Below are 13,334 nucleotides of genomic sequence, written 5' to 3' on the forward strand. Positions count from 1 at the left end.
CTATCGGTGACCCCGCCGAGCTGCACGCCGGGATTAGACTAGCTCAACTTCGGCTCAGCCTTTCCTCAGCTCTCTTCGGCTGTAAAACCGCTGTGTGGGTGATTGCTATGAGATATTTTAGCGCGCCAAGCGCTTCATGCTTGGCTATTAGGAAATGCGGGGCCGTAGGATAAGCTTACAGCTATCGTACTCCACGCTGAGCAGCATTGAGGCTACTCCAATGTGCAGTACAAGAGCAAACTTCTCACAATTTTTTCGCATCTGGCCCTCCTAAAACGTCGTTCGTTCTATATTCTATGAAAATCTCATGGCATTCGTGCAATTACCCCCGTTTGCCAAAGAAGTAGAGCTGGTGCCTTCGGACATTAATGGCCATCCAGTCGCGGTCCCCAACGAGCCTTTCATTGATGCTTCGCGCGAAGCTGTTGATGCGTTTCTGCGCCGTGAAGTCGAATGCACTGTCCTGGACGAGCTAGCCCCCTACTTTTTTGTCTTCACTAAACGAAGAAGTTCCCACATCGACACTCTCCACGACTACGTTAGCACCGAACGTAGTGTTACCATCTCTGAGAACCCAGGCCTCCATCTCGTTCGGAACTATAGCATTATCTACTTAAAACCGGTTCCACAGTGCCTATTCAACTTCGCTTTCTGGAAAACCTATCTCACACCGGCAGAGGCAACTGAAGGACAGTATACATACTCCACCGACTCTCTCTCTATTGGCTGCCGCTCCGCTTTCGGTTTGCTGCGTACCTACGGCCACCTCATACAACACGAATCTGACTTCAGGATAGCCAAGAGAGCCCATCTTCTCCCGGAGAACGTCTCCTACACCAAATTCCAACATTTTATCCAGCCCTTTCGGTCACTTCCAGATGCCGCTGTCTCGCCGCGCTATCAGTATGGCCACATCCGCCTCACACGGCTCAACCTTGCCGTGCGCATCATGCGGCCGGCCTCTCTCGGAAAGATCTTCCCGTGGTATTACGATCGAATGCATTGGCACTCCGGGCAATACCTCGCGCGGTTCGCAGCACCGCTGCTATTCCTCTTTGCCTGCCTTACGCTCATCCTGTCGTCCCTGCAAGTAGGCCTCGCAGCCCAGCCAGACAGCAGCAATTGGGCAGCGTTCGCTCCGTCAAGCTTGTGGTTCTCGATCGTTGTAATTGTGGCAATATTGTGTATGGGTCTGTTCGTTATGCTCGGGATTGGAACATACATTGTCAATAGGATATGCGTCGGGTACCGGGTGAATAGGGCGTGGATGCGAAAAGAGCCTTTGCGAGATGCTGAGAGCGGATTAAAAGCGGTATAATAGTTATTACGCGCACCGCAAGCGCTTATTATACAGACCTGGGAGACTACAATACGGCAGCCACGGCTCTTAACAAGCCCAGAGGGTATGCTGATACAAGTAGATACGAAGCTACTACTAACGCCGAGTGCAAAGACGAACACGCCAGGGGATATAGCTATAGTCGTTAGTCAGATCAACAGCTTTTCCAACCGTCCGCCCGTCCGCCCCGGCGGAGGTGCTCAGGACAGCAACCAAGGTTGAAGATGACTATACGTATTTGTCTTGCAATATTACTGCTTCGGCATCCGCCAGCCCCTGAAGTGAGCACTTTCAGCGGCGTTACCAGAAGTATATTCAACTCAGAGTGTCGAGAGTAGGTGTTATCTATCTAAATACAAAGGATTACTTTAATATTCGATGACGCTTACTGGGATCATAAGTATACCACTAGCCCCTCTAAAAAATGTGGTTAGATCTTCAGAGAACAGCTTCTTGCCCGGGGCTGCGTCACTTCGCCGAAGAGCAAATCCTTTGGAAGTTTTTTACAGGCACAAACACAAATCTTCCCCCAAAGGAATACTCTTTCATTATCAGCCTAAGAGATTCGACCCACTAATTGAGATTTTGGATTTCAACAGCACGTAGCAGGGGCGACTATCCTTGTCTCTGTTTAATCTGTGGAGCTGCCTTGTTAATGGTATACTTAACATGCCTAACTGAACCCGGCGACAAGCTAGTTGCATTTTCTAGATTAACGCGGCTGTACCAGGATCTCACTGGATATGAATGCCTCGCTGGTTGAGGTCACGTCTCCTGGAACACTTAGATTAACGTATCTACGAGCTAGCGGCAAGATCTGGCACCGAATATCATGCACCATAGCGGCCATAGGCCTGTCCAGATAGACCAATGTACCCAAGAGGATTTCGGCGAGCTCTACCCAGCACTTGTTATTAGTGGATGCAGATTTCAAGGTCTCTAAGCTCGATCACCCAGGCTGGGCCTTTGGGGGATACATTATTGTAAAATGGCTTCCACTTCAAGTCACAGTTTGCGATATGCAGAATGAATCAGTCGGACATCAGCTAAAAATTAGAGTTCATTTCACAACTGCTCATTTATTACCGGACGCCATAGGAACTTACTTTGGAAAGGGTACGAATACTTTGGTGTTTGATTATGTGTTTCCAAAGTGGTACTCACACACGCATGGTGAACGGTGCTGACTTGAATTGGTAGGCCTCATCATCTTATCTCTTAAGTGGCTCCCAATACCTATATGCGAACATGTCATTGTGTGTGAGTGGGTTGATATCTAAGATATCAGGCCTTTCAATACTTCGACCTTTTGTGAACGAAGCAGGTGAAAGGCTTCACTCCAACATCGCCTTGATCCGCCTAGTTGACATAATGCGGCTAGAAAGTGTCCGGCCGGTCAAGGAGGAGGGAACAGCGTGCGGCTCTGAAAGAGGCTTAGAACGTCCAACTACTGTTCAATCGAATTTGTGACGCAATTGAAATGCCAGTTGAAGTCCAATATATGACACTCTACCTTTTCAAGATTACGCATAGAGGGAAAAGGTTGGCCATTCTCCGAAGGCAGTCATTACTTATTGTGTATTATTGCATGTCGAAAGCATAAATATTTCCTCACGGGTATGCTTATCTGCAGAGTCGTGAACATCCAGGAAGATGAAATGTTGCAATGGCTGAGAAAGCTGAAAGCCAAGGCAGGGTCTGAAGAAGTCCTGGTTGATGTTGAGTGCTAAAAATGGCAGATACTTGGTCATAATGCTCTAACGGAGGTAATTTGCGAAATGGTTTTATTCCGCCAATTAAACGGCCTTGGCATCCGCGGATAGGATCTCTTTATTTTGGTCGCCTTTCGCATAGGATAGCCAGAGAATATTAAATAATGTGAATAAGCATGTTTCTGTAGTATTAGATTGTAAGAAAAGGATAAGCAGCACGCTGCGAAAAATAAAAGTGCTGTGGGTAAGTTAGAGATGATTCTCACAAGATCACCAAAACGTAAAGATTGGATATCAGACGGTCGGATATTGAAAGGCACTTCCCCTTTGTTTACCATAACTCTATCCCTTAACACGCTAGTTTGCGTCCTACCGTTATGGATAAGAACTACCCAATCAGATTAATTAAATAAGGCTATACGCGTTGTTTGCTTCGGTGTTCTGCACGGACCACTTGATCTTAGGACGAGCGTGTTAAGGGATATGGTAGATAGTGCTTATTAATTTTTGATGTCAAGCGCTTCATTGGAAACACTTCAACGATGACTTTCCCAGAAGCCTAGGGCGGAGGATTAAGATCTAGGCCTTCGACGGTGAGCTTAAACGCATCATTCCTCGAGTAAGATCCGGCCACGTCCAAATCTAGACGGCCCCGTTCGCAATCATCAAAATCGGCTTCCACCGTAAGTAGACCGCCATCATCTACCTCCCATAAAGGTCCGGCAAGAACGTCGCCAAATGGAGAGACAATGCATGAGCCGCCTCTACTGACAAAATCCTCGCCTCCACCGCCGGAGGTATGGCGCCTGCTTAATGACGACGAACTTCTTGAGTTGAATTTTGGAGCCGGCCAAGATATATGGTGATGTTCTGCAGTTTCGGTGATTATAGATCTTCTTCGGCCTGTTGGTGATGGACTGGTGGGATCTTCTTCGATGGTCGATGGCTCACGCTGAAGATGAATACCATTTTCCGTCGGTGGTTGGACTCTTTCTGGCTGGGTAGTATTGTTCCCAACTTCTGGCCAGCAGATTTCATGTTTATCCTCTGTAAAGATGATCGTAGATCTTCCCCTGGATCGACGATTACCACTATCTGTCCCATTTGAAGATAATTGTTCTGTTTGACCAGAGAGGTCACCTCGACACCATGTCGGAAGGTTCTTCTTTCTGACACATTGGTTAGCGCTTAGAACGAACGCTCTACTCTCACATCCAATTGTCCGCATCAGTGGTAACCATGTATCCCGTGCATCAGCGGTTGGTGCAAGATAAAGGTTAACATTCTGCGAGTAAATGCTGTGTCTTAAAAGAGGCATGTAATTCTCCCAGCATATTGCGGCAGCAAGAGTGAGTCTGACTTTGTTAATCGTGGTAGTGACAGCACGAAGGCTGCTTGGGCTGCCTTGCGCCCAGACGATCCTTTCAGAGCCTGTAGGCATGACTTTTCGTCGCTTCCCAAGAATCCCAAATTGTGGACACACGTATACAGCGGCGCAGTAAAGACTCCCACCCGCTTTCTCTATCAACCCAGTCACGATGAAGACACCTGTTTCTCTAGCTACCCTCTCCAACTCTTCCCGTGTTCCATCTCCTCTGAATTTTGCATCCTTAGCAACGGGTAGTTTTTTGTCAACCCAGTCATCTCCTGCTCCCACTGGTGTATCTCCCAGGTCAATGGCAGAGTGAAAGTATTGTAAGAACTGCTCCCGCCCGGCAGGATCCCGTGCACCGACTGAGACACCGAAGTTGCATGTCCGTGGATAGCCACCGAAGTATGCTTCAGGGAAGAGTATGAGGTGAACTCCGGAACGTGCCGCTGAACGCGTCGTCTCTTCGAGGGAATGGAGCGTGTCAACGGTGGTGGAGAGGGTCCGTGATTGTGCGACGGCAAGCTTCAACTTGTGATTCATTGTGAAATCAGTCGATTGAGGTCCATCGAAAGCTGCGGTATTGGTGCTATCATCTGTAGACGAAAATCAAAGTTTAACACGGCCTGGCGGCTGCGAGATGATGAATGCGGGGAACTTCAGTTGGGCCATGCCCCATTCGGCTTTTATATATTACCAGCGAGCTCAGACGTGATTTTTTTTGGCTAGCGTCGGAATAACAGCTACGTCGTCTTCCGATTTGCAAAATCACGTCTGATTATTACTTACCTCAGCAAAGTCAGACCGTTGAACCAATTAGCGGACATACGCTAACCTTTTTTGTTAAGTCAATTCTATTTTATATATAGAGTAGTTACCTTCTTTAATAAAATTGTTAAAGCTATCTACGTAAGGTCTAAGGCTATATATAGGCTTAAAATAATCGTAAGACTAGCTCTATAATCGATTAACTTTAGGCTTTACATATATACCTATTGCGACGTTATAGCTACTTCCGCAATCCTTAATAGCGTATTTTTTTAACGAAAATAATCTTAACTCTGGGGAGTTGTAAGCTAATTTAGACTAGATATTTATGAAATATTAGGTCTCTCTAATCGATTAACTTTTGGTAGTATTTTAAACCGTCGTAGTTAAGCAATTCAACCGCGAGTATAGGGAAAATCGTAGAAAATGTCGGAGTGGGTAATAAACCGTCGGTTGGATTAATAAAGCTTAGATTGATTAACTAGATTGTTAATTAAGGCTTTTAGATTGGTTATTAAGGTTAGAGTGCAGACGGATAAACTATTAAGCTAGATTTACTACTATTTTAAGGGTAGACTAACCTCTTTTAGGTATAGGAGTGCAAGTGCACAGACCTATCCACAGACTAGACACGTCCTCGATACCCCTTTTACTCGTCGTATATGCGTTATCCCTTAACACGGCAAAATTGGGCCTTACGGTATCGATAAGAGCCCACTAATCAAACCAGCCGAATCGAGCAGCCGTTCTTAGAAATACGAAGCTTTTAATTTCATAGCTATTTGATATATAGGCATATTCTTTGGAATTGAGTCGCTCGATATAAGGTAACCAGCACTCGTCCTTTCTGCAGAACGGTATCTTGTAGAACTGCACCCAAAATTTGTCCTCGGAGCCCGTTTCCGCCATTCCTTACTATCGCGCGCTTGCATTATAGTATTTGGTAATAGCTCTAATAGAGCTTTCCGACGCCCTATACGCTGTACCTAAGTATGCCTGCGGGCCTCTACGCAAGCTAAGCAGTTAATTGGCTTATTGTAACGGAATTCCCCAGAAGGTACATATCAGATGAGACAGAAGGAGGTCTCATCTATGTTCCAGAAGGAGGTCTCATCTATGTTCCAGAAGGAGGTCTCATCTATGTTCCAGAAGGAGGTCTCATCTATGTTCCAGAAGGAGGTCTCATCTATGTTCCAGAAGGAGGTCTNACCTATATTCCATCTACGTCCTAGAAGACACGGTTANANAGATAAGGGGNAAAGGGTTTTNCTGGCGTCTTAGAAAGATTATATAGGGAGCTAGTTCTCCTCTAGAGAAGAACTAGCGATTAGTCTCTAAATAGAAGTAGTTAGAAGCATTTATCCTTTAATACATAAAACTTATTCTACCTTTAACTTACCTTCTATTTACCTTTAACTTACCTTCTACTTACCAGTAACACTGTTAATTAGATAATTATACGTTCCGGTTAGGCTGGCCTCTTATAATTCTAATTATTTATAATCCGTTAGGAACATACGGCTATTAATTAATAATAACAAACTATACTTCTATACCCTATAAAGCAACGCCCTTACCGTAAGAGGCTTAAAGAGTCTCCCTAAAGAAGTGTATTCCCTCTTCCTATAAAGAAGCCATAGCTGGTCTATTTAACCTTGCAAAACTCTTAGGAATAATTACCGCTAGGGAGTTATTAGAGCGGTCGCTATATAAAACCCTATAAAAAACAAAGGAGTTAGAGATATAATTGAGATAAGCATATTAAGACTACTAAGAATAATTATAAGGACAATTAGGGGAAGTATAGACACCCTAAATATAAAGCGGACTTAAAGGGGTAACGCTATACTATGCTGTGACGTTAGAAAAACTTAAATTCTATATAAAGGAACCTAATAAGTACTATAGTGATAGTCTTTAAAACTGTAATTGTTTTATCTAATAATATGAAACTAAGTTTTAGCTAAATCCGAAACGTTATTTTAACGAGTATAATTAGACACTAATTACTTCTACCTTCCTATGTGGTACTGTTAAGAGTTCATAGATACACTATAAGAAGAAACTTACTATACCCCTTAAATTTAGCAAACTTAGGACCTAGTTAGTTAATTAGGTCTAAGACCCTACTAATTAAAGAATAAACTACAACTAGCGATACTACGACGCTAAATAGCGGGATAGTTAGACTGTGGTCTAGTTTATAAACTACTTAGAAGAACTAGAAGATAATATACCCTACTTAAATCTATGGGATAACGCTATATAACTTTACTAGCTACTTGCTAAGCTACGACCTAAGATTTAATAGGCTATATAAGAGAAGGGCGAAATTCCTACCTCTTAAGAAAAGCTTATCTCTAAAGCTACTTGGATTAAGAGTGCTAAAAGAGACTATTTAGGTAAGTGAAAGGAATAAGACGCCAATAATAAAGAGCGTAGGACTAGACCTAGCTTTAATAATAGGGGCAGATTCCGACCTAACCGCTCTGCGGAAAAATAACGCGAGTAGGCCTCGCAGCTTTAGAGTAACGCTAGTTAACCCTAAAATAATAATAGGCAGAGACCTAATCCGTAGGAGGGGAACTAGGAGATATATACCTGTTATAACTACGGCAAGAAGGGCTATATAAGCCGCTTCTACTAGTAAAAGAGGTAAGAGTCAGCCTAATTAGGAAAAGAGACAGCCTAGTAGATCTTTACTCCCTTACACTAGGCTAGTAAGAGAAGAAGGGAGTAAACTACCGTATGGTTATTCCTGTCTCTATTTAAGTTAATAATAAATAGGTAATATAAGACTGCCTTATAGATAGCGGCGCAAGTATAGGGTTTATTTCTTAATTACTAGTAAAAGAATTAGATTTAGACCTTAGCAGTTTATAGGTGCGCACTATTTAAAGCATTAGAGGCTACCAGATTTTATACTACGGGGAATAGGCTTTTTCCGTGGCTAGCTAGGACCGCGATAGTCTATAGGACATATAGGAGATACGCTTCTATACTGTAGAAATTAAGGGGTACAACCTTATTTTGGGATACCTATAGCTTCGCCAAGTTAATCCGGATATTAATTAGCCTTTAGCCTTATATTAACATCGGAAGTCTTAACCGCGCATTATAGTTAAAGATTAAGAGACTTTCTTAAACTATATATAAGAAGAAGGGTGGGTATATGCTATATATGCCACTTTTAATACTAAGAACGGGGATANNGGATATTTATTTTTAGATATCCGGCTATACGTAGTTAAGGAACTAGAGATTCTATAGGAATATATAGACTTAGAGGATATTTCTAGTAAAGAGGCTGTATAAACCTTACTTAACCCTATATTGGTTAAGTATGAGATAAATATAGGGGACAAATAACCTCCTTTTGGACCGCTGTATAACCTATTAAAAAATAAGCTAGCGGTACTACGTTAATATATAGTAGACAATTTTTAGAGAGAATGGATTTAGCCCTCTATAAGCCCAGTAGGGGCGCCAATTATATTTATACCTAAGAAGGACGGGACCCTTTACCTCTGTATTAACTATTAGGCGCTAAATAAGATTACTATAAAGAATTGCTACCTATTACCCTTAATAGGGGAGCTTATTAATAGGCTGTTGGGCGTAAAGATATTTATAAAATTGGATCTAAAAGATATATACTATTAAATCCGGATTAAAGCTAGCGATAAGTAGAAAACGGCATTCCAAATATAGTACGGCTACTTTAAGTACCTAGTAATGCCATTTGGGCTTACTAATACACCAGCGATATTTTAGGCCTATATTAATAAGGCATTGTTAGGCCTGTTAGATATGATATATATAGTCTACCTTAATAATATTATAGTCTACTCTAATAACTACGAAGCATATACGCACTATGTGCGAATAGTACTAGAAAGACTATAGGAATATAAGCTCTATATAAACCTAAAAAAGTACACGTTCTATACTACTAGTATTAATTTTTTAGGCTTTATTGTTAGCGTTAACGGAGTATTAATAGAGAAAAGTTAGGTAGACGCCATTAGAAAATAGCCCTACTCTATAATATTTAGAGAAGTATAGGTTTTCTTAGGCACGGCGAACTTCTACCGAACGTTTATTGTTTACTACTTATAAGTAATACTCTTAATTACTAATCTACTAAAAGGATCTAAGAATGGTAGGAAGTTAGGACCCTTTATATTTAAAAAAGCTGCTAAGTAGGCTATGGACCGGTTAAAGGATTTGTTTATATTGGCGCCTATCCTAATATACTTCTACTAGGAGCTATATATATACCTTAAAACGGATATATCCGGCTTTACCCTAGGGGTAATTATATTTTAATTAAAAGACGGAAAATAGCATTCTGTGGCGTTTTGGTTAAGGAAAATAACCTTTATAGAGCAGCGTTATATAACGCACGACTAGGAGCTACTCGCGATAATTATAGTAATAAAGCACTGGTAATATTATTGTATAAAAAGCAATTATCCTATTAAAGTTCTTATAGACTATAATAACCTAGAATACTTTATAACTATAAAGGTATTAAGTAGTCGATAAGCTAGGTAGGTAGAGGCACTATTATAGTACGATTTTAAGATTATATACTGCCTAGAAAAAACAAATCCTGCCAATAGGTTATTAAGACGTCTAGATTATAAGATAGGGAGGATCTAGGATAGCATAGGGGAAATAATCCCTATATTATAAAATTTGCTTAGGAAGAAAGAAGACTCTTTCCCTAAAACTATAGAATTTTGTAGCAGGATAAAGGTTCTGGCGATATAGCTACAAAGCGATATAATTGTGGAGCCGTAGGATATAATTATAGACTAGGTTATAGACTAAGCAGACGTTATAAAGTTGGCGTACCCTAGAATTAGCGAGAAATCTATAGGATGTGCTAGAGGTATTACGGCACCTTTAACTTAATGGCGTATTAGCTACGAGTTCTTAGATCTAAGGGAAATAGGTAAGATGCCTATCTATAGTATAGTATACTGTATAACGGTAGGAGAATCTACTAGCACTAATGGTTTAAAACGTCTTGTGCTATGCCTTAAGTCTATAATAGTGGCAGGCGAAATAGAAGTAAGCGATCTATACGAAACCTTTTTGGATCTTCTTCTTTAAGCTTAATAAAGGGACGCCTTCGCCTTTGGGGAGAGGTAGAAAGATATAGTAAAGACTAACTTAGCCGGAGTTACTAAGAAGCTATAGTAGTAAGACTAAAAGGGTCTATTACGCTTTAAGGGTGCTATATATATCCTAAAGGACTAAGCGATTTAAGACGAAATTCTAAAGGTTTTCCACAATAACCCTTTTAGGGGTCACTACGGTGCTAATAGAACCCTTAAGGCCGTTTAAAGGAAATACTTTTAGGATGGAATGTTTAAAGAGGTTAAGGACTATATATTAAGATGTGATACGTGCTAAAGGATATAGATATCTAGGCATTGCCTATATGGCGAGTTATTAGTGCTTCCTATTCCATAGGGACCTATATTAAAATTAATAATGGATTTTATTATAGGCTTACCCCCTACTAAGATAAGAACTANAGAGGTTGCTAANGNTATNNTAGTAATNNTNNATAGGTATANAAAGTTTTTAGNATACTTTACTGTTATAATAATGATTATAGTAGCAGAACTAGTAGACCTGTTTTTAGAACGGTGGCTCTTATTCGGCACGCTAAAGGGAATTATGTCTAACAGAGGCACCGTATTTAATAGTGTATTTTAGTCTTTATTCTATCTCTTGTTAAAAATACGGCAAAGGATAAGTACTACCTTTTACTTATAAATAGACGGGCAAATAGAGCGTCTAAATGCGTTGTTGGAACACTACCTCTACTACTATATTAATTATTAATAGGATAATTAGACATTATAGTTAGCTCTAGCGCAGCACGTATATAATATAAGCATTTATAGTAGTATAAAAATAACCCCTTATAAAGTATTGTTTGGGGTAAAAGTAAATAACCCCTAGAACGTTAAGGACATTATTCCTAAAAAAGAGGCACTGGCGGCGTCTAAAAGAATTAAGCAAATAAGAATTTGTAGAGAGGAACTTAAAAAGCACTTACTAGACGCCTAGGCTATGCAAAAAAGGTACTATAATAAAAAATATATGCCGAAAGAATTTGAGATAGGAGACGAAGTCTTACTATCTATAAAAAATATCCGAATAAAACGCATTAAGAAGAAGCTGGATCACTAGTGGCTTAAACCCTTTAAGATAGTTAAGAAAACTAAAGGAAACTAAGCCTATAAATTGTAATTACTAAAATCTTATTTAATATATCCTATATTTTATGTTTCCTTATTAAAGCTATACTAGAGAAGAGATAGTATAGAACTACCCCTACCTAGCGAAATTAATAGGGAACTAAAATGGAATATAGAAGACATTTTAGACTAAAGATAGCGCTAAAAAAAGCGCGAATTTTTAGTTTATTAAAAAGGATACTCCTAGGCGTATAATAGTTGGGAATTTAAGGAGTACCTTTAGCCGGGATATAATACTGTAATTAAAACCTTCCTAAGAACTAAAGGTAAAGACTTAGAAATGGTTCCGGATATGCCATAGGTAAAGTAATAGGGAAGACCCCGTAAATTAAAACCATAGGATTAAGTATAGGCATTAAGAACGGAAATGTTTTACTATTATAATAGGGATCCTAGAATCCTGTAAGAGGAAGCCTATAGGGATTTATAGGAGAACTACTAGGGATACTATTTAAAGAAGACGCTATATAAGAAGGAGTAGTAGCACTATAAGAAGTAGCCTTAGGGATTTAGTAAGATCCCCTAGGGATAAAAGGAGAGTATCCGGCCTAGTACTGGAGATATGTAGTAGAGTTAATAGTACAAAGAGGAGCAAAAGGACAGCCTATAAAGAATTAGAAATTTTAAGAAATTATAAGGTATTTATAGGAATACCACCCGTTTATTATATATGGGGATTATAGTAGTACACTGCGTTTATATGGATTGTCACCAAAGCTTAAAATAAAGGCATCCCTAAAGTATAAAGTTAATTCCCAATAATAGGGCATCCTAGAGGCACCTAAGAGGCACTATATAAAGCTATTCTATAAGAAGGAAAGAGCTAGGTAATAACTTAAATACCAGTAGTAGTAATAGGAGCCTCCTCTTCCATCTTAACATTATTATTAACGGTATTATTAGCTCCTTTATCCCTAGAAGCATTAGCACTTCCACTAATATTCTTCTTAAAATAATGGGTACTGGAAGGACTAGTACGGGCAAAAGACTAGCGAGGAGAACGTTTATCTTAACCTTTATTACTATCTTTAGTATCCCTAGGTTCCAAATTGGCGTCTAAGTAGGGATTAGAGAGATATTAGCTAAAGGAGTTAGCATAGTTTCTAAGCGAGTTATTAGAGAAACTTACCTAGTTAGAATAGCCCGCGTAAGAGTATAAATGTTATTATTAATAAGGATAAGCTGTTCGTATATACGCTCCTGGATACTATATATCCGAGAATATTATATCTCTATAGTAGTAAAAACCCTTATAGAATTAAAGAGTCTATAAGTAAAGGAAGACACCTTCTGTCCCCGCCTGTTATTATTAAAATATCGGCGGAAATCTTAGATGGCGTGTTAGAGCCTATAAGTCTTATGCGTATAAATAGCGGGGATCTAGTATAATTAGTGAAATCTAGAATAGGACGGAATGGGAAATACTAGGACGCAGGTCTTTCTCCTGCTATAATAATAGGAGCACTTAAATTTGTTTTTACTGGAGTAAGGCATCTTATAGACGTAAGAAGGATCCTACGTAAGAGCATAAACATAGCAACGATAGCATTTTAGGGAAACTGCTGTAGGAGTAATAGATACTGTCTAGGGCGTCACTAGAAGATTAACGATACTGCTGCCGGTCTGGGGACTACAAGCCATTATAAGAGAATACTCTGAGAAGTTAGCATTATTATAAGAAGATAAGATAGGGATTCTATTACTTATAGACGTATTATAAGAAAAGAATAAAGCAGCTATAAAAGAATAGCTAGAGATATAGAAGCTAAAAGCGGAGATATAGAGGAAATAGTCTGCTAAAAGATAAGACGAATAGTATTATTAATGAAAAGACGCGTAAGAGGTGATAGCTTATAAACTAGAAG

General features: G+C 40.0%; 2 protein-coding genes across 2 annotated transcripts; one reads left to right on the forward strand and one right to left on the reverse strand.

Moving 5' to 3' along the window:
* Positions 1-418: 418 nt before the first annotated feature.
* Positions 419-1,102, forward strand: K441DRAFT_526166 (uncharacterized protein; the record flags this gene model as incomplete). Its single annotated transcript, XM_067642160.1, has 1 exon — positions 419-1,102. A coding segment is annotated over one exon (684 nt), but the record flags the coding sequence as incomplete, so codon positions are not given.
* Positions 1,103-3,186: 2,084 nt separating this feature from the next.
* Positions 3,187-5,053, reverse strand: K441DRAFT_659420 (carbon-nitrogen hydrolase; the record flags this gene model as incomplete). The annotated part of the gene is made up of 1 exon (XM_067648529.1): positions 3,187-5,053. A coding segment is annotated over one exon (1,086 nt), but the record flags the coding sequence as incomplete, so codon positions are not given.
* Between the last annotated feature and the right edge of the window lie 8,281 nt (positions 5,054-13,334).

The sequence above is a fragment of the Cenococcum geophilum genome (genome assembly GCF_001692895.1).
Source record: "Cenococcum geophilum 1.58 unplaced genomic scaffold K441scaffold_19, whole genome shotgun sequence".
Classification (NCBI taxonomy): Eukaryota; Fungi; Ascomycota; class Dothideomycetes; order Gloniales; family Gloniaceae; genus Cenococcum; species Cenococcum geophilum.